Source organism: Esox lucius, chromosome 16, assembly GCF_011004845.1.
Source record: "Esox lucius isolate fEsoLuc1 chromosome 16, fEsoLuc1.pri, whole genome shotgun sequence".
Lineage (NCBI taxonomy): Eukaryota > Metazoa > Chordata > Actinopteri > Esociformes > Esocidae > Esox > Esox lucius.
This window is the reverse complement of record NC_047584.1, coordinates 25,999,802-26,022,055: the sequence shown is the minus strand read 5'-3', so window position 1 is coordinate 26,022,055 and position 22,254 is coordinate 25,999,802. Positions and strand designations below refer to the sequence as shown.

Sequence of the window (22,254 nt, the reverse complement as noted above, 5' to 3'; positions counted from 1 at the left end):
TATTTTTGGACCAGATATGTTATATATATATATAATTAAAATAAAAAATACATTAGAATCAGAAAAATGTAAGAACTAAATCTTCTACATCATGTTACATATTGAAATAAATAGACTCTGCATGTATAACTCCATGATCAGTAACAAAAAAAACTGTATTCATATCATTTCATGGTGTGGAGAGTCTTAGCTACGGTACCTCTCAACTCCCAGAAGACTACGACAAATCTCTCTGGGCAACCGACTGACAACTCCACAAGTTCACATGTCCCTAGTTCACTGCTACGGAAGAGAGCATCCCTCAATCTCCATGACGACAGCCCTTGCAGAGAGGAGAATCTGCCCTGTTTTTTTTTCTCCCTTTTTAACACAGAGTCCAAACCAGACACTATTTGTGTTTTAAGCTTTACACTGGCGTAGTCTCTATGGTGGTTGGATGGGAGGAGGTGGACAAGATCAGGTCAGGACGTTCCAGGAAGGTAGTATACAGACAGGAAGCTGAACATCATCATGACCAGTATCAGACCAATGAGGACCTGTTGAACCCACAGACACTGGTCCAGCTTCTGCTCCAACCGAGCATTACACGCCATCAAACGCATCATCTGCAGAAAAGAGTAGCTGATTAATTCTTCTTAATGAAATACTTGTGGTTCCTTACGGTAGCAAATGCGTAAAAATATTATATATATATACGGCTAAATAGCTGTCTTTGTTAAGGGGACTAGAGTTCGTTTTTTTTGTTATGAAATTGTGTTTCCATATACAACATTTACAGACACCAGAAGCCCATTATACTCTTGTTCCATTCGCATACGGGCGATATATATATAAACACGTCACAAAAAAGTCTAAATACACGGGTTAATAAAGAGGTTAAAGCATTCTATACAGTGGAGGTGCTTATTAAAATGAGAGTTTACCGTTGTTTGTAGGTCTGGGTGGCCATTGGGTACTCCTTCAACAGTGGTGTCACTGGGGTAGTTCAGAATAGGCTTAGGGCTCTCCAGGATGTGACATCGTAATCTAACGGAAGGACACACACGTCACATCAGGCCGATGAAATTGGATTATCAGCTTGCTAGGTCACTAACATGCACCAATTGCACTGAGGCCATCTGTGACTGCTTTCTGTTGGACAAGAGATACTGTAACTGTTGGTGGACTGTCATCAGACAGTTTTGTTGTTAAAGATTCCATTCAAGGTTCTGTTTTGGAACCACAGATTTTTCTTTAAATGCTTTGTGATTTCATGTGGTAACACTCCTGTATACTTTGAACAAACGTGGCAATGCCCTGAATGGTTTTAACCTAGAAGCCTGTGTTTCAATCTTAATTGGGTGGATGGCAGATGTGTTTTTAAATGTTTCAACCCAGACAAAACAGATGCTAGTTCGAAGCATCAAGAAACAAAGAGGTCTACTGGCGGACCTGGAAACGAGTTTTGATAGTTATACAGCCATCCGAAACAAAACTGAAAGTAGTTACTCTACTGTAGGCACTGAGCTCATTTTTCACAAACATATAGAACCCTCAAACCCAACTCTGGACCTCAAAGCCAATTCCACTAAATGTTTTACTTCCAACCCTCAACTCAAGGACTGATTTAGACATGGAACATCAGGTGGGTGAAATGAATAATGAAACATGCAGGATATGGACATCATAGGGTAAAAGGTGAATACCTGATATAGAACATTTCAGAGAAAAGCCCTTTAACAGCTAAGTAACACTGCAAAAATTAGCTACTTTTTCTGAAATTATACAGGAAGCAATTTAAGTCCAGATATGGTTTGCTTCATCACAGCAACTCCACCAAGCTCAGGACAGTGGAAGATTGAGCTATTGCAAAAAGAACACAGCATTGTCCATGAACGTGTCAGTGACCTAAGTAGCTGCAGCTCAGTGCTCCTCAGCCCCCACCCGCCCCCCCAACTCAATGGTCTTGGTTTGGTACCGGCGCAGACTACAAACCTCATGATGCACAGAAAACATTTTTGATTTAAATGCAAAAAATTTGAAACACTGCATTTATTTCTAGAGGATTCTGGAGACTGCTTAAATCTTGACTAGGACCAACCAATTGCATCATATTAATCTAGTGCCTCCTCACTGGCTTCCAGTTAACTCTTGAGCTGATTTCAAAAAAAATTCTGTTAATCTACAAAGCACTGACGACTTGACGCTAATTATCTCAACAACAAAAAAAATACCTATACATATGCAAGACACCCCCTGTGTCTTGTGTGGTGGAAGAATTCTTGGTGGGCTATACTCTGCCTTGTCTTAGGGTAGTTGACGGTCAGTTGCATTCCCTTTGGTGGTCTGGTGCTATGCTAGGCAAAACGGCTAGGATCATTCCCTGCCTGTACTTAAACTTGGGGTTTCATGCAAGGGTTTTGGGCATCTATATAAGCACTTAGTGACAAATGTTGAAAGGAATGTAACTGGTAATTAATTGAATTCCATACTTTATATTCCCATCCATTACAACAAATTGATTGTGTAGGCTCACCTGTGCTCCATGATCTTGGTTTTGGGTACATCTTTCCAGAACTGAGCAAGCTCTGATGACCCAGCGCAAGAGTTCTGCTCCATCTCGGCGCCCATGACCAGGAAGCGGTCCTGCAGAGATGCCTGGTAGCCTGCACAAACATATGCATGGCACATTCAATGTTAATCTCAAACAATTTGACGAATCTAGACATTTAGTCTTGGTTGGGACTGCGTGAGGAAAACAAACCTCATTGCTGTCACTGTCAAAGTGTCCAAGCCTGAAGTAAAAGAGCTGACTGAATTATATCTGTGAACTGACACAGTAAGGGGTCTTATTCAGAAGAGCTAACTAAATGAACAAGATACTGCCAATAGATGGCGGCTTCGAAAAAAATTGAATTAATGAGTTTTTAAAGTTAAAACCCAGAAAGAGAGAGAACCCCCCCCCACCCCCCAAAAAAACTTTGGAATTGTGCCAGTATAAAACTGACATTTTTATGCTCGAAGGCTTCTGAAGCTCTTATCAGCCAAATCCCTGCATCCAAACTCCATGTTGGTCTCGAGTGATTATACAGAAAAACATTGACCTGCTTGTTCCAAGCGAGTACTAAGACTGGCTCAATAAAGTTTCTTTATTTACCCTCTGTTAGATTTCTGAAAGGCTTGGTTTAGGGAAAGAGATTATTATTTTATCACTCTTAAAATATGGATGTCGGGCAAAAGAAAGCTGCACTTTGTCAGCACTTTCCAAAGTTAATAGACTGGACCTTTTCATCATTCGGAAGCTTCTGCGGATGCCTTTCGAAACATTCAACAGAAGAAGTAGATAATATTAGCTGAGAGATAAAGTGCAGAGAGATAAGTGCTGTGCTGTACCTCCATGTAAGGACACGACTATATCCACAGACATGCCCGGTTCACAGCTGCTGTTGCTGGGCTTAACTCGGTACTTCTCAGGGGCTGTGGTTCGTACCTGTAGAAGGAGAGAGGTCTGTTTGAATATGGCCAATGCCGCTGTGTATTGTCACGCGTGCACAAATACAGGATCATGCACAAACCTTAAAGGCCACTTGATTCTTGGACACATTTTCGAGGATGATAAGACACTTCCTCTCAGACTCTTTGGACCCAAAGCTCAGCTCCTCTGATGGGCTAATAAAACAGAGAAAATATCTCCCATTTTACAGGAGAAATACAGAGGCTGCTAAAGAATATGGCAGCTAAAATTTTATAAATAATATGGCAGCTAAAACAGATTTTTTCTTTACTAAGTTATTGGCCACAAACGCTGGCTGGTGTTCAAAACAACCTCATATAACTTTCAGATGTTGATAGCAACAACAGCTTCCTATACAGCATTTTTGTTGTTCCTATATCAGGGATATCTTAGCTTTATTGATTTGCTTGGCTAAGCTTTGTGGGCTTAAATGAAGATGTTACTTCCTGAGAGTTATTGTAATGATTACCCAGGGACTTGTACCTTCTGTTAGCGTCTGTTGTCATACACTTACAGTTGCAGTAGCAACATTTAGCTTAATGTTTGCTAAAACCTTTTTTAATTTTAATGCTGCATGAACAAAACGCTTTGTATGCTACAGTGATGCAGAAACCAGTGCGTGTGCGCGTGTGAATCTGACAACTATCATAATGATACTCTTTTGTTAACACAATAACAGCCTCATATCAAGGAGGTTCTTCCAAGGGAAGAACAACCATGACCTGAGAAACTTGCCTCGAGCTGCCCTGATTTGCTCAATTCACCCTCCCCACCTTCACGCTTCCCCATCCAGCCCTCTTCCACTTTACTGTTGCTAGCCTACTACAGTACCTGCTGAAAACATTTCTAAAGTTTCTTGCTGTACATTCCGCAGGCTACAGCTCCTGTAAACAACACACTGTTCCAACTTCCTTTGCGTCTTTCCTTTGTTTGTTTCTTAGCCCCGGTAAAGAGAGTTTTGAGGAGCCCAGTGCTCGCCGAGACCAGAATTACATTCCAGACTTCAGGAAACCTTTCGACAAACACATTCTGAAGATCAAAGCCACCCCCTCACCCAACCCTCCCTCCCTCCCGCTCTGCTACCCTCCTGGACTTACTGGAATCAGGGATAACACAGCTTAGAGAAGTAATTGCATTTAAGGCTTATATGAACATGTTTATCACTAATACATAGTTGGGAGCAGTAAAAAATATCATTGACTCGCCAGTCCAAAAAAATTTAAATGTAAGGGAAATTACTCAGGTAAATAGGAATAATCTGAAATACCCAATGATGGAGGCAGGCACCTCAGGTAACACACCTGAACTAAACATCGCCCCAAACCTTCTAATTACATCACATCAAGGCTGTTCCCGACAAAAGGTATATTAGTAGACTGAGGGGTGAATGGCCCTTTTGACAAAATGACTGTTTGATGTTTTTTTTGTGTCCTAGAATACTGTACATTATGTCAGTCTATGAGGTGCCATGTCAAAGCCTCCTTTCCTTACCCTACATCCTAAGAGGACAAATCAACTCCTACTGTTGCATGCAGAATACCAGTGTTGTTTTGTTTTCATGGAGTGCATAATAAAACTGCCTCAACCTAGTACATCACCCACAGACGTTTGGGGCAAAATACAATGTTTTTATCCACCTCACCATTCCCCCGCGTGGGTAAATACAGGATTCTAACTAACATTCGTGAGAGCTTGTTGCCCAAGCTCCTCTGTGATACACATCCACCTGGCATTGCTGCAGATGGGCACAGAGAGAGTGTGTGGTTTGGAGAATGAATGAAACGTTAGGGATAATTGTAGCCAGACAACCGTGGAACTTGAAAATGAATGTCATGGTCAAAAGGCCTAAAACACACCTGTGTTTTCAGTATGGTTTTCTTTTTTACCGATGGGTGTCTTTTCCACCTTGAAAACTATTACTGTATACAGACTAAAAAATAGATATGGTCAGGTTCTTTACATTTAATTAGAAGCCTGAAGTATGCCGATACTATAATTAATCAAAAAGGTAATGGGTTACATCAGGTTTAAAACAACAGGGTACAAGTAAGATGCAGAATGAATGACCTTTTAAATGACGTCTTGGTTCACACTTGAAAGTACCATCTGAAAAGCCAAAAGAGGGTTGTGGACTCTAATCGACGGATAAATGTAGACCATTTCAACATACTCCTCCAAATTGGAGGAGTGTTATACACTTAATTTGTAATTGATTACATTGATATTGTTTTTATGTAATTTACACACACTATTACACATTTTAAAAAAATTGTGCCAATTTATTGAACATTTTCATCTGAAATCTCAAGTAAGGATTCAGACCCTTTATTCCTTCTTTGAAGAAGCACCTTTGGAAGCGATCAAAGTTTTCAGTGTTCTTGGAATTCTGTATTTTTGATCCATTCAAGCTTCCCACAATCCTGACCACTGTCTTAGTCCCTGCTTCTGAGAATCATTCCCATAGCATGATGCTTCCACCAAAATGCCTCACTGGAGGGATGTATTAGCCAAGTGATGTGTGGTACCTTGTTTTTGCCATATGTAGCTCTTGGCAGTCAGGCCTAATAGTTAAATTTTTGTCTCATCACACCAGATCATTTTTCTCCTCATGCTGTCAGAGACCTTCAGATGGGATGTCATATTTCTTTTACTCAGGAGTGGCTTCTGTCTAGCCACTCTACCATAAAGGCTTGATTGGAGTAGAGTGCTACAGAGATTGTTGTCCTTCTAGTGGGGGGACCTCCCTGACAAAGGCGCCCCCCGACTGCTCAGTTTGACTGTTAAGTCAGTTCAAGTGTTGGTGGTTCTGTCTTCCAACTGTGTTGTTGGGGACATTCTATGCTGCAGAAATGTTTAGGTACCCTTCCCCAGATCTGTGCCTTGGCACAAACCTGTATCAGAGCTCTTAGTCCCTCCAAGGTTCCTATAAACTGTTGCATATCTGCAACCATAGGGACCGCAACTCAATCAAGAAAGTAAGGTGAAATAATTACATTTTCCATTACACCTCTAGTATTCCTTTTGCTAGTTATATCGGTCCCTGGGTAGAAGGGGCTAGAGGTTGGTTGGAATTAGTGAGCGATGTGAGATGGTTGGATTCCATACCTGATGTGTAGCAGAGGGCCTCTGAATGTGGACAGTGGTTTCCTGGCTCCCCTGGTCCGACTGTCTCCTCTATCAGGGTCTTCCTGCCTCAGGCCGCCCACAATCTCCTCAGAGAAATTCACCTGAAACAAGAAGTGACACAGTGTTCATCACCACAAAGAAAACAGTCTTTGACATCGGATTAGCATCATGGGCTTTATTTAGAGATGTGTTTAAAAGACTACAACAACTCTCACAGAGTTATCTTCAGAGACTTCTAAGTAATACTGATCTCTTGCCGTGGTCTACTTTAAAGGACGGCATAGCATTTCATAATGAACACATCAACCCCAATGAAAAACCTTGTTCACAGAGGAAAACGCCTGAACTATCCCGTCCGAACCGGGTTCTCATGTAGGGAACACACATTTGCCAAAACACTGACTAGCCAAACAAGCCCTGCAACAGAGCACCTCGGCACTTTCACTTCAACTTTCACCCTGTATCCATCGTGATTACCTCATACACCCACTAAGTGTCACAAGACCACAGAACAGCTGATTGAACGAGACGGTTTGTGCGATGTTAGCAAAAAAGTTTGGGAAGGACAGCTGTGGGGACCCAAGTCGTGGGATTTCTCTACCATATTGACTAAGGCCAGGATCTGTGACAGCCAGATGGGAACGCAGTAGGAGAGGATGGGACTGCTGGAGGACAGGTGACTGGGGTCTGCCTGTTATTCGTGTATAAGCACTAATGAGGCAGATGGAGAGTGGTCTACTGTGATATGCAACATGCAGAAAGCGCACACACACACACACACACACACACACACACACACACACACACCCCCCCCCCCCCGCCCAGCAGGTTGTTGTGACACACACTGATAATAAAGACACCAAGACACACTTTCCAAGCTGCTGCTGAAATGTCTATTTTTATTCATGTGTTCAAATCAAGTGCAATACAGATCTGAGTGTGATAATTAGCTACAGTACTAATCAAAGACAGATGACCACAATTACACGGCACAGACTGGTTCATTAAAAATAAAAAATACATTTAATTCATTAAATATTGTATACAATCATTTTAATACTAACAAAATCAACTGTTAATCAAATACTAGTTACATTTTTTTTTAAATCCAAATCAGCATAAAAATACTGTGGTTCACAAAATTGTATAGAGAAGATGAATCTTTGGTACTGGAACTACGAACACTGCATAAGCTAACACTACTGGAAGGTGTTAGTATTTCAATCAATATATTAAAACAATGCAATCCTATTGGTTAATATGACAAAATCCACAACAAAACACAGTAAAAGATGAAATAAAAATGGACCCTCTTTCTCGCATATCACCATAAGGCTACACCGAAATGTAGACCATATTTTCCTTAGTCTGCATTAAGCCTTACGGTCAAAATGTGGACTGTAAGGCTACTGAAATGGACAGCATATTTTCATATTTTTGTAAGCAGCATCCCCAAGCAGAAAATGGAGTTAGTGTGTGATGATCTGGAGAGGTTACCGACAATAAGGCACAACACCGAACACCACTCTGGTGGTGTAAAAAGGCTTTGGTGCACAAAGACACATCAGTGCAAATGTTTTAAAATAAGTGCTGTAAAAAATTACTTGGGTTTTAGTGCTGGTGGCAAAGTGCAGAAGCCTCTTTCATTAGTATTACGGACTCCGTGATTAAAGTAAATTAGAGTTATGACACAACAGTTTGATTTAGAGTAAAAGATCAATACAAAACATTTAGGCACGTTTGCCTACACTTGGCACAAACATTTACCAAATGCTATAAGTAATAAGGCCCGAGTGGGTGCGTTATATGGACATTATAACACAGCAAAGACATTATTACAAATATACGATCTAGAAAATACCAAAAAGGGCCTTTTTCCTACAATAAACATGTTCCCAACACAATAAAATAGAAAAATGTTTTGTCATACCCGTGATATATGGTCTCACATCCAATCACTTCTTATATTAAGAACATAGAATCAAGGTGAATAAATAACCACCCTGTAATAACACTGCAACAGGTATCAACGGTGGCAAAACATGTCTTCTTTTATGACACAGTACTCTGAATGGTAATGTATATCACAGTCTAAAGATCTAGCCTCTTATGGAAACATCCATTAATTCAAAATCATCACATTGACATGAGAAACCCCCCCCAAAAAAACAGTGGGGGGAGTCAAATTTGAAATGTTTGATCCGGGTCGATGTTGTATTCAATCAAAGACAAAATGTGGCTATGACGGCGACAAGGTGACATGGGTGGAGTACTCACACACTCTACATGAGTAAAACCCTCAGACTGCCCTTTCAGGCGGCAGATCTCTCCAGGACTCAGGGCTTCTGACGGCCGAGATCTTACAATGCCTTACTTAAACCAGCCCTTGGGTCAAAACAGAGAGAGAAGCAATTAGCTGGTCGCTGAGGTTATCAACCATATGAACAGGAGTAGGAGACAGACGAGCTGTCAATGGAAATCATTAATGTTGTTACGACCCAAACTCAGATCACAGCAAAGTAAGGGATTAGCCTATAGCCAAGGTTGATCATTAAGAACCAGCTAGTTAGTTACAGGCACTGAAAACAACAGTGTGCTCACCTATGCCGACGCTCTTATTTAGATACATGGATGAAATACATCTTACGTGGGCGACACGAAATCAAACAGCAGATCGCGCTTCCGGTTGGCCGACCTGATCAGTAGAAATGACAGGACAGTGTTGCCATTTGGCCCACTAGTGAACATACGTTCCCAGACAGTGTGAGAGGTACTGAACGAACCGCTGATCCTGACAGATCCTCTGTAGCTGTGGAAGTCAGGCTGACCCTCCTGCCCACCAATACACGGCTACACCTTGAAGCAGCATCACAGGCTGCAGGGCTCCATGTCTGTACCCAGCGTTCCAACACCACCAGCAGGCCTCCCTCAAGCGGATTGGTTGGCGGGAGTTACTTACCTATTGATTTGCATATCCCCATTTTGTAAATCTAAAATCTGTTGTGCATGACTAATGTGGTTTTCAATGGGGGATTTGCTGTTACGGGCTTCCGGCGCTTAAGAGGATCATGCAAGCAGCTTTGAGACACGACGCTGCTAAGGCCACTCTCAAACACGAGCGCGTGCATGTGTGGGTGTACACGGAATCCCCTGTGAGGTATGACCATGGTGCAGGTTACCCAAACAGCTTAAAGGCTCAACAGGAGTCTGCTGCAACCAGCACCGTCAGACCAGTCACAGACCAGTCCGTCACAGACCAGACACAGACCAGTCCGTCACAGACCAGACACAGACCAGTCCGTCACAGACCAGACACAGACCAGTCCGTCACAGACCAGACACAGACCAGTCCGTCACAGACCAGACACAGACCAGTCCGTCACAGACCAGTCCGTCACAGACCAGTCAGTCACAGACCAGACACAGACCAGTCCGTCACAGACCAGTCACAGACCAGTCCGTCACAGACCAGACACAGACCAGTCCGTCACAGACCAGTCCGTCACAGACCAGTCCGTCACAGACCAGACACAGACCAGTCCGTCACAGACCAGACACAGACCAGTCCGTCACAGACCAGACACAGACCAGTCCGTCACAGACCAGTCCGTCACAGACCAGTCCGTCACAGACCAGACACAGACCAGTCACAGACCAGACACAGACCAGTCCGTCACAGACCAGTCACAGACCAGTCCGTCACAGACCAGACACAGACCAGTCCGTCACAGACCAGTCCGTCACAGACCAGTCAGTCACAGACCAGACACAGACCAGTCCGTCACAGACCAGTCCGTCACAGACCAGACACAGACCAGTCCGTCACAGACCAGACACAGACCAGTCCGTCACAGACCAGACACAGAACTGTCCGTCACAGACCAGTCAGTCACAGACCAGACACAGACCAGTCCGTCACAGACCAGTCCGTCACAGACCAGACACAGACCAGTCCGTCACAGACCAGACACAGACCAGTCCGTCACAGACCAGACACAGACCAGTCCGTCACAGACCAGACACAGAACTGTCCGTCACAGACCAGTCAGTCACAGACCAGTCCGTCACAGACCAGTCAGTCACAGACCAGTCAGTCACAGACCAGACACAGAACTGTCCGTCACAGACCAGTCACAGCACCGTCACAGCCTCTTGCTGACTCCAACAACACAGAGACAACACAGCCCTTTACTACACCCAGTGAGACACACCCAAAGGCACAGGTGGACTTAATAAACACGGCCTCTTCAGCACCATCCTCCAGTTGGCTTCACAACCCATAAAACAATTACTGGGACCTTGACTGTTGAGGCTGTCAATTTTCCTGTCCACCGTGGCCCATATTAGTGGACTAGCTATCATTATGACTAAACTCTGCCGACACTGCCACGTCCCACTTGAGATGTGGTTTAGCACCTCACACCAATCAATGAGACGTGATGCTTTTTTTGTTTGCGGTGTAGCACAGCTGCAAGGCAAAGCTAGCTTGAAGCAGCATACTTTTGAACAGTCAATCTCTTTTTCTTGTCAGCTAGAGGGTTGCAAAGAAGCAGATAATTCTTTGCAGACAACCTCAATCGTAAAACTACGATGACATGTTTATTCCTCCCCGTAAGTTGGGAAGCTTTGTTGAATGTTGGGGTTCTATAATGAAAGAAAAACCAGCTTTCAGCACTTTGAAAATTTACAACGACTGATCAAAATTGGTTCTCATAGCTTGGTCTTGTCCTTTTGCAGCAGATGAGTAGAGAGCAATATGCTTGAAACATCAAACATACAAGCTGAACATCGAAATGCAATACATACGGTGTGGTAATTAATGTTATGATGTCGTATTTCGGAGGTCTATGGCAATGGCCAGCCTTATGATTAGTGGCTAGCTTCATGCCACAGTAGCCCGAATTCTGTTCACTGAATTCAATTCTGTTCTTGAGTGGTGCCAAGCAAAAGTATGTGGGTAAATGGGTGAGGATGTTGCAGACATACTGAACATCCCTACAGACGGAGGGGGAATGTGAGCCCCATAGCCACGCCCTGACCACGCCCTGACGCGCCGACTGTTACTGGCGTGCAGCAGCCTGACAACAACAGAGCTCTAGACGGTGTCTTTTAAGAATGTGTGTCAAAGCCAAGAGCTGCAGCATTTCTCGGTGACGTGCCCGGGCTACGCACATGAAAGGAAACATGCCCTGTAGGCACGCTGCTATGGGAACTGCTTTAAACACACCGGTTAAGTCAGGCAAGCCGAACAGCCGGCTGGAAAAACACTACCAACTTCTACGGTGTAAGACCTCAGCTTGAGGTGGAGCTCAGAAGAGGATGGGCGAGGTGGACCGATTGAGGGAAACGCTGCAGTCAGTCTGCGGGTACAGTTAGTCAGTCAGTCAGTCTGCGGGTACAGTAAGTCAGTCAGTCAGTCTGCGGGTACAGTAAGGCAGTCAGTCAGTCTGCGGGTACAGTCAGTCTGCGGGTACAGTAAGGCAGTCAGTCAGTCTGCGGGTACAGTCAGTCTGCGGGTACAGTCAGTCAGTCACTATCATTCATTCATTCAGGATTAAGCTGCAGCTAGATATGGGGTCACCTTGACTGAGACAATGAAGAGGAGCTTAACAGCAGCCAAATCAGGGCATTACTGCTTCCACCATTCACAACTCTCTCCACAGAGAACCCCGATTACATTCCGTAATCTCACACCAAACTATAAGTAATGAACAGCGGTCAGAGTGAAACGGCACATCAAAGCGTGGAGCCAGCCAACCGAGTGTCTTCCGTCGCCTTATTTGAATGCAGAGTGCGGTCAGGATGAGTTTTATTGTAACTGGAAAAAATAAGGAAGGGAGAAGAACTGTGCTACCTCTGAGAGACCCCTGTGCAGGGTCAAACTGTCAGTCTTCTCAGTTAGCGTACGTTTTCATCATTGGCTGATTGACAGGCTACATTAGTTAAATGACATCAGGCTCACTGAGTCTGTTGGACACAGTATGACTGTATATTTTATGTGTTAGCATGTGTCGTCCTCCTTGCATTGGCTATGGGTACAATGTTTTCTCCCACAACCCACCGGGGGGAGCAGAGTCTCCTGGTGACGTTGTCACACACACACACACACACACACACACACACACACACACACACACACACACACACACACACACACACACACACACACACACACACACACACACACACACACACACACACACACACACACACACACACACACACACACACACACACACACACACACACACACACACTTAACTAATGTAGTTGCTGCTTGCACTCCACCGCTTTTCACTCAGCTGCGGAAGCATGATTATAGACGACATATCTACTGAAAGCTACAATGGCCCTGCAGCCAACTGAATATTATATGAGGACTACAACCCATGCCTGTCTGTCGTAACTGAATATTATATGAGGACTACAACCCATGCCTGTCTGTGGTAACTGATATTATATGAGGACTACAACCCATGCTTGTCTGTCGTAACTGAATATTATATGAGGACTACAACCCATGCCTGTCTGTGGTAACTGATATTATATGAGGACTACAACCCATGCCTGTCTGTTGTAACTGAATATTATGAGGACTACAACCCATGCCTGTCTGTGGTAACTGAATATTATATGAGGACTACAACCCATGCCTGTCTGTCGTAACTGAATATTATATGAGGACTACAACACATGCCTGTCTGTCGTAACTGAATATTATATGAGGACTACAACCCATGCCTGTCTGTCGTAACTGAATATTATATGAGGACTACAACCCATGCCTGTCTGTCGTAACTGAATATTATATGAGGACTACAACCCATGCTTGTCTGTCATAACTGAATATTATATGAGGACTACAACCCATGCCTGTCTGTCGTAACTGAATATTATATGAGGACTACAACCCATGCCTGTCTGTCGTAACTGAATATTATATGAGGACTACAACCCATGCCTGTCTGTCGTAACTGAATATTATATGAGGACTACAACCCATGCCTGTCTGTTGTAACTGAATATTATATGAGGACTACAACCCATTACTGTCTGTTGAAACTGAATATAATATGAGGACTACAACCCATGCCTGTCTGTTGTAACTGATATTGGAGTTGCACCAACAGGAAGCAGCAGAGGTTATTGCCCCACCTGAGGTTATTGCCCCACCAGAGGTTATTGCGCCACCAGAGGTTATTGCCCCACCAGAGGTTATTGCCCCACCCCAGAATCTGTTTTTTTATTGTATATATACACACATTTGTTGATGTATTCAGCTAAATTAGTTACATTAAGTGAATCTTGCGCTTATGCTTAATAGCCAACTAAGGCATGGAATCCAAAACAGTTGAGGTGTGTGTGTGTGGGGGGGGGGGCGGGGCAGTGGAGCACTGAGCAGCAGCTAGGTAGGTAGCCGACATGTTAAAAGATATCGCTGTATTTTTGCCACAACAATCTGGGTTCCTGGAAAATAAACAGACAGTCAATGCATCGTACCTTTTTGGGCTTAACAGCGACCTCAGAGGAGAAGCTTGACTCCAACTCCTTGCCCTCTGATTCCCCATCCTTGCTTTCTGATTCGCCCTTGCTCTCATTGTCGTCCTCGCTAACCACTGGTCCATTCTCACATATGGGTGTTTGGAAGTCGTCATCAGGAAGAGGAGGATAGCTGTATTTGAAGGGGTCCTGAAATTAAGTATTAGCATTAAGTCAACCATCCTAAGTAAAGCGATGATGCCTGAATAGAAATTAGTCACGGGTTAGCAGTTTCTCATGAAAAGTGAGTGAAGCAGAGGCAAATCCCTGTAAAATGAAGATACTTTAATGTATTAGATGATGAATGATGAATATGTATGCAGGTAGATTGACAGCCATTTTGGGTGAGTTTAATAGAGCAGCACATACCGTTCCACCCATATGAGGAGGCAGGTACTCAGGGCCAATAAATGTCTGCACCTCGTTTCTGGATGCAAACTTGAGTTTGCTGATGGCTTCCGGACCCAACCACGACTTCACAATCTTCCACGCAGCTAAAAAGAAAAGCCATGCGTTCAAACTACCATTTCCAAACTGTAATAGTTACATTATGATATAGACTGGCTCTTTTTGGGCACAAGCATGTCTAAAGGAAACATTTGTAATAACTAGATGACTCACCATTCATAATCCATGGCATGTCGACAATTATCATTTTGGCTGAAATTAGACAAACCATAAAAGCATAAGGTCACAGAAAAAAACATATGAGGTGAACGGACACAGACAAAAACCATACGAGATGAACGGTCACAGACAAAAACCATACGAGGGGAATGGTCACAGACAAGTTTAATTCAACTGTAACATTTTGGCCGGTCAACCATATGGTGCCACATACAGCTGTTAAAACAATCATTATTACCAGAAATATTTTGCACGTATCCCAAAAACCAGGTTTCCTGCAATACATAGTATAATCAAGTCTTGAAGATAAAAACAATATTTTGATGGAAACAGGAAGTGGTCTGTAAAATATAATGTTGACAAACAATGCTTGGTTCACCTCTGTATGGTCTCTTTGAGACTGTAGAATAAATTCTTCCAATAAATTGTATTGGAAATGCCTGTAGGCATTTTCTGAAGAGTAACCATCATATCAAAGTTCATTTAGAATCACACTATGAAAAATTTTATGACCTACCAAAAAGCATGCAGTTTATTAGTCTACAGATGAAATATGAACTTCACACGGTGGTGAAAGAGCAATGCAATGAGCTTGATTAAGGGCCTTATTCATGTGACATTAGACACGCTGCAGCCTTGACAGCTAAAATAATTCTTACTTTAAGTCTCATCATGTAGTGTATGTATTTGCAAGCTGGTAGTGTGCAGGTGCCAAGACCAAAGTGGGCGCATTTGCAAACGAACAACTATCTACAGAGTACAAAATGCAATAGAGACACTTTAAAACAGATTTGAATTCTGTACTTGAAAACGTAAGTGTAAAAAAAAAAAAAGGAAAAGGAGCTTTTAAGTAAACTAGGCCATTGCACTCCCACTGATTTATATCCAAAGGTGCATTCACAGGAAATACATGCACATGATTACTTGATGTTAAGTGGAGAATATTTCCATGAAATGATTCCAATTAGATGTAAACCTAGTTATAAATGAGAGCAGGTATATAGGCAATCTGTGTAACAAAGTTTATCAGTCAATCTGTGAATTAAAATATTTTCCTATTTTACATACTTACATAAAAACTTTGGATAATACACTTTGAAGCAGTTAATGATATACTTAACAAAATCCATGTCCTGAAAAAGAGAGAAAAAGAGAATGATTCAGAAAGTACAGTATTATATAGCGGCCTCAAAGCAGGCTTTGACTTTGACTAACAAAGACATTTTATGGACTAGGGAATCTGCTCAGCTTGAGATATTTACTGCCTCAAGCTGTGAAATGACCCAATTTACAATAGTTGAAAAGTAGTAGTAAGTTCTTCTGAAGACAATCCATTTCATAATTTCAAACACCTTCCTTCAACTCAATCATAGAAAATATGATTCAGGGAAAAACGTATTAGACAAAAGCACTGTGTATTTTCACTGATAATTCATGCAGCACAGCAGCGAAAGAACAGGCCAGGAGACTCTTAAGATGACCCGGCTGTATTAACTGGCATGTACTCTAATCTCGCTTGGACTTTGCACGCAAAATGACACATTATGCCAAGCCATAATCCCAGCACAAATGTTGAGGGAACTACATTTTATGCAAGTTCATTTTCCTGCAGCCAAATGTATTATCCTATATTAGCCACCCATGGCAGTTGTTGAATATCCAGGTCTCTCATTTTTACCTTCCAATCTAATATTTTTATCTCTGTCCATGAGCTGTTGAGAAGCCGGTGCACACTCCCTACTAATAAATAAAATTTTACAACGTTCAGGAGTTCAACATCATTGTTAATATAAAATGCTAATACATAATAATTAATCAACATTGTGAGTTAACATACCTGGCTGGAGTCAGGACGCAAACTATAGTGCAGTAAGCCACTATAGGGGCCAAATTCTAAATAGCCCATCACCTATTTGCAATATCCTAGGTGTGCGAAACATATGAATTAATAGGAATAATTAAAGAGCAAAATGTACATTGCAAAAAGTGCTTAGAGCATCAAGCAGTGCGAAATGTCAGAAATGGCATTTTGTTTTTTCACGATCACCCATCAAAGGAATACAAGGGCCTAAATGAGTTCCTAATTAACTATCAAAGTAATTCAGTTCTGAGGATACATCATTTGCCTAAGGAACTAACAGGTAAATCAAATTATTAAGCTATAATACATTATTTTTAACGTAGCATCTAGTTAAAATAAATCAATATTTTGTGCCACAGAACCAAACTGATAGTGTTTCGCATCCAATGTCTCCAGTCCAGCTGCTACATGCAGGCAGCTATAAGTTCCAAAGTGGGATCTGAAAATACCTATATACACTTTTACAACCGTTAACACTATCTATTTAGAGAGCAAAGGCGATTCATGTGCATAAAATGATTAATTACAGCATTTTGCTCACAAAACCTTTTTCAAGTTGGAAATAATTTTGCCATGGTGCCATAGCGAAATGATAGCAGTGGAAACTGATTTTGCAAGGTCTGGTTGTTTACATTCTGACTGAGTAACCTTGATCTCCATGAAAATTATATAAACTCATTCACCATGTCTAGCCATGACTAAAATATCTACAGACAGCTTTGAAACTCAAGGGTTTTAATTTTTGCTTTTGTGCAAATGTGTTATCTAAAAAACCCAAGGCTCTCTGTCCAGAGGCCTCTGAAATGAGGACAAAGGTTGGATTAATACAAACACACGCAACTACTGGTATCTAAAGCCCCCATAGTCAGTTAAATTGATTACAGCCACATAAATAAAGCCTCCTTCATGAGAACTCACTCAATCAGAGTTAACGTTTTCATTACCAGAATGGTCTACTATCATCAGACAACAGAACTATTAATCTAGTAAGACCCTCAGGAACAGTCTGGAATTAGCTAGCTCACATACTACAGGAAGAGTTGCCACTGGCAGCACAAACAAAAATCCACAGGAATTCAGCTAAAAATATATTATTTAAAAAAATATATGTTTCCTAGAATTCCCCCAAATAAGACATTGTGGTTGGGTGTAAATGTAATTAAACTCAAGGAAAGACAGACGTGCGGCCTTCTAGACGGATTCTAAATTCGCTGACCTCTAGACAGACTTGATGCTCTACAGACAAACTTGTTGCAATATCCTAAACTCTCTAAGATTTTTAATGAGATAACACTGGCTAACTCCAGACCACACTGTGGCTATTTCAGCCAGCTTCATTAACAGCACTTCCTTAACGGATCTATTATTCACTAAGTGTGTGTGTATATATATATATATATATATATATATATATATATATACACAGTATCTCACAAGTGAGTACACCCCTCACATTTTTGCAGATATTTGAGTATATCTTTACATGTATATATAAGTAACTGTAAGAGTGAGTGTGAGAAAGAGAGCAATTAAGGCATTTCGCTGGAAGTGGGTATGGCCTGAGAAAAGAGCCGTCTAGCTGAGAGGAGAGTGCCCGCTGGGAAGCTCAGACAAAAACAAAGGCAGTTTGTGGATTACACAGTCGGTCGACTTGGATTGACCAAATGGAATTAAAGGTCACTTAAAATCTCCAACATGTTAAAGCATTGAAGAGCATCAATCCCTCCAAGTCCCTGGCCCAAACAGCAAGCAAAACTAGGACACTTACCAGGGCTTCAATAACACTCATACCCATATTTATTAATAAGACAACCTTGTTTAATTATGAGCATGAATATTAACCCACGCCCTTCTTTAATCTATGTAGAGTGATTATTTCAGTGAAATTGGTTAAAATGCAGGGTAGCTTAGTGGAGTGTTGAGCAAGTCAACGAAAGTTTGCTGGCCCTAATCCCAGAGCCGACAAAAAAATAAAAAACACTGCCCTTCTGTTGCTAAGCAAGATAGTTAACTAACTGTTATCAGCAAAATGTAAATGTAAAATAAGTTATAAAAATAAAATAAAAAGGTGCTAACATGCTGTATTCTGAGATTAAATTACACTGTGGGATGAATCTCAACAGAAGCAGATGTGCGGAGAAGCCAAGCAAGGCAGGTGGACAGGATAAGACAGGAAGAAGCACTGATTGAATGCTAGCAAGATAGTTAGTCTTTGCTAATATCCATGTTGTGCTTAGGCAATTTCATCATAACGGAATTACGCTCTGATGTACTAAATGTATTCCAAATAAAAACATGGATTTGAAAGTTAAAACAGACCGTTCAAACTGTGCAGATGCCAATTGGCGATGGAACTATAGTCAAATGTTCTTGATTTTTACCACACAAATGAATAACAGAATTTTAAAGTTTATAAAATTGCCATGGTTACCTTTCAACTATCAGAGTTTAGCATTATTACCTATACCAATTACCAGTAATTTTAAGAACATTTTGTGCAGAAAGTTGTGCATTTTCAATTTGCCGTAGGATTTGGTAGAATTTGTATTCATGCTGATACATAAACCATGTTAAATATAGCTACAATTTTTTTAATTGTCCAAGCTACAGATTTCAGGGTTAACTAATAGAGAGGAGAGAGGAAGTGGGCGATGATTCTGCATTCAAGCAGCTTGCGGTGGCTTATTCACCAAGAACCACTGGTTAGAACGTATTGATTACCATTGAGAAGCATCAATAATGATGTTGAGAGCAGCATTTGAAGGCTGCAATGGTTAATTACAACTTGCAACGATCAAATTACCTGTTTTAAATGAGAGCCAGAATCCTAGGATTTCTCATTACAGCCAAAATAATTTGCAGTAATTCCATGACAGATTTTTACCAAGTTATATCAAATGCATTAAAAATGAACTAAATAGTAGGTCTAGCTTGTTACTTCAGTGAGAGTTCATTAGTCACTACTCATCAATGGACAGAAAATGAAAAACTAGGACTAATGATTACAAGTGTTTCACCAGAAATCACACCATTTCTAATGCTTGATTTGTAAAGTTGCTGAACAACGCATTCATGCCCTCATTTCCCAAACCTATTGACTCCGATTTCATTCAAAACCTAATATGATGTGCTCTTTGAACTTTCGAAAGGAAAAAATAATGAAGACATATTGTTTCTTGACTTGTGTGACTACAGTGACAGCAATAAAGGGCAACAGTAGGGACACGTTCTGACTGAACACGGCGTCAAGTGACCAGCATGATTGACCGGCTTCTACTGGGTTATTATAACTTAATAACGCATTTAAAAACAATTAATGAATGCCTTTACTAAGTTTAAGCTTAGACCATTCAAGGTTAAATGATGAAAACAAGAAAAAAAAACTACATTTTAGTCAAACAGACAAAAGTCCACTCACAATATTGCTGATCCCTGAATCGGCCATGTCAAACACAACAGTGAGCGGCATTCCTGGCTCTCTCTTAGCATAGCGCTCCAGCCAGAAAGCAACATACTTCTTCTTGTCCATTGTGGTTTTTGCATCCTTAGTATGCAGCTTGACTTTGAACCAAACTGAAAACCAAGCAAAAACACGAAAACATAGTTTTGTATTCAAAAGCTCCTCATGAGTCATTACTTGTCAGTGAGGAATATGAGTAAAAGGCCATTATGTGGTACGAACAGAGCTTGTTGCCCTCTTTGTCATAGCCATGTAGGAAGACAGCCCCGGTCTCAAACATCCACTTTGGAACGCTGCTCTCGGTGAGGTCTGGAACAACATAAAGCTTTCTCAGGTAACAAGTAAAAAGAAACATTTACTAGTTTTTTACTTTCTCCTAATCTTCATAACAAGACTCCTTAATGGCAAAAGAAGTCTTAAAAACCAGTCAGGTGTTTAACTAATCTCCTCTTGATCTAAGAGAGAAAAACATTTTAACAAGTGACAATAGCTAATTCTAGTAAATACAAGGACACGAACTAAACAAACAATTTGTCTGGCTTGAAACTGTAATTGCCAAGTGGAATGCAGCAATGTATGTTAAACTTAAGGGAAACAGAGAAAATTGTCTCTGGCTTGTGGAGACATATATTGGTGCACAGAGAACAATAAGCCTTTATCTGAGAAAAGGCCAAGAAACCATCTGACATTGGCATACAATGACAGCCACTGATCAACCGTCAGTGTTGATACTGATAGGTCCACATAAAATGTAATTTACAACTAAGACAATGTTTGCATTTGAATACAAAACACTACTTTAGCAAGGTTTGAAAATGTGGGCTGTTCCTGTTTTCAACATTCAACCACACACAAGGCCAAAGTCACATGTTGTGGTGTAAAAATACAGCCAAAGACTTCTCGGAACAGAGAAACCAGTCAAGGTTGCATTAACCGTCATTGACAGTGCCAGTTTTTTCTCTTTTGTCAATCCCTTCAAAAACCAGGACAACTGCAATACAGTTAGACAAAAGGTAAAATGTGCCTACCATTCAAACCAAATTCTTTCCTCCAGAGAAAACTCTCATCAATCATTTTCAGGGCATCGTCCACAGAGTATAGTCGCCACATCAGATAGGCTTCCACCAGAGTGTCATCTTTCTGCAGTCTGTCCACATCTCTTGAGTCATATTTTTCCAATTCTGTAAGAGACAGAGAATTAACTTTGACTTTGTTGCTTCCAACTTTTTATGACAAGACCCTACCATAGATGGAAGACAGCAGTTAGCCTACTATACCAATAAAGTGGCAATAAAGACCTACCAATAAAGACCTACCAATAAAGACCTACCAATAAAGACCTACCAATAAAGACCTACCAATAAAGACCTACCTGTAAAAGGCTACTTTACTAAATAGTTAAACTAATATTTTTTTGTTATTAACACAATGTCATATTACTGTCAGTAACCCAATTAATAATCCTGATTCAACGATGACAGTAATTTATAACAGCAACCTGTCAGGCATCTAACGTCAGATATGATGAGGATTATCATCACACAGTTGTTCAGCTATACGAATATTGGCAACAGGCAGCCATTTCAAAAGTATGTTATATTCTCAGTCAAATTCGTCTGCTACGTTTCCATACAAAACAGTCTCTATGTTAAATGTCTCAAATTATAGCTAATGTTGGTGTAGTTGTGTCAAAAATGTTGCTGTGCAGTGCGCTACCTTACGTCAGCTAGCTAACTAGCTCGTTAGCATCAAAGTATGAACTCACCCTGGAGGTACTCATTCTTGAACTTCTGTCTTGTCTCCTCAATTTTCTTCTGAATGTCCTGTTTTAAGAGAGATAAATTAGACATTTGTTAATAACCTTGTCATAAGAAACTGCCTAACAAAATATGTATTTTTGCGTAAAAAAATAACATTAGTCTGGTGAGTTAGCGTAACCTTCTCTGATTCGAGATTCCCAACTTCCGCCATGTTCAAGTGGTGACTGTGCTAGCTAGTGTGGCTACTAGCTACGTTAAAGTTGAGCGATGAATCAGTGCTACTGTATGAAACTGTTTCCTAGTGTTGCCATTTTGGCTCTTGGCTAGACGAGTAGTTAAAGATAAACAATAAAATAACATAAATCTCAGGTTCGTTAATGTTAACAGA

At 41.3% G+C, this 22,254-nt stretch overlaps 1 protein-coding gene and 1 long non-coding RNA gene across 2 annotated transcripts; both read right to left on the bottom strand.

Moving 5' to 3' along the window:
* Positions 1 to 22,077, bottom strand: mospd2 (motile sperm domain containing 2). The gene is made up of 15 exons (XM_010880319.5): positions 22,045 to 22,077; positions 21,872 to 21,929; positions 21,135 to 21,287; positions 20,329 to 20,415; positions 20,065 to 20,219; positions 15,858 to 15,918; positions 14,780 to 14,818; positions 14,528 to 14,652; positions 14,120 to 14,308; positions 6,599 to 6,720; positions 3,555 to 3,648; positions 3,373 to 3,469; positions 2,516 to 2,645; positions 924 to 1,026; positions 1 to 605 (listed from the first exon to the last, which is right to left on the bottom strand). The coding sequence occupies exons 1-15, from the start codon at positions 22,075 to 22,077 to the stop codon at positions 462 to 464; spliced, it is 1,590 nt and encodes a 529-aa protein (XP_010878621.2). The 3' UTR covers positions 1 to 461.
* Positions 7,499 to 9,899, bottom strand: LOC117592823. Its single transcript, XR_004574585.1, has 2 exons — positions 9,221 to 9,899; positions 7,499 to 9,004 (listed from the first exon to the last, which is right to left on the bottom strand). It is a non-coding gene; the product is annotated as an uncharacterized LOC117592823 (long non-coding RNA).
* Positions 22,078 to 22,254: the final 177 nt, after the last annotated feature.

Coding starts and splice junctions, on each gene's coding strand:
- mospd2 (XM_010880319.5), bottom strand. CDS start 22,077: ATGGCGGAAGTTGGGAATCTCGAATCAGAGAAG. Junction 21,288..21,871: donor CAAGAATGAGTACCTCCAGG/GTGAGTTCATAC, acceptor TGTCTCTTACAG/AATTGGAAAAATATGACTCA. Junction 6,721..14,119: donor TCGCTGTTAAGCCCAAAAAG/GTACGATGCATT, acceptor TTCTTGTTTCAG/GTGAATTTCTCTGAGGAGAT.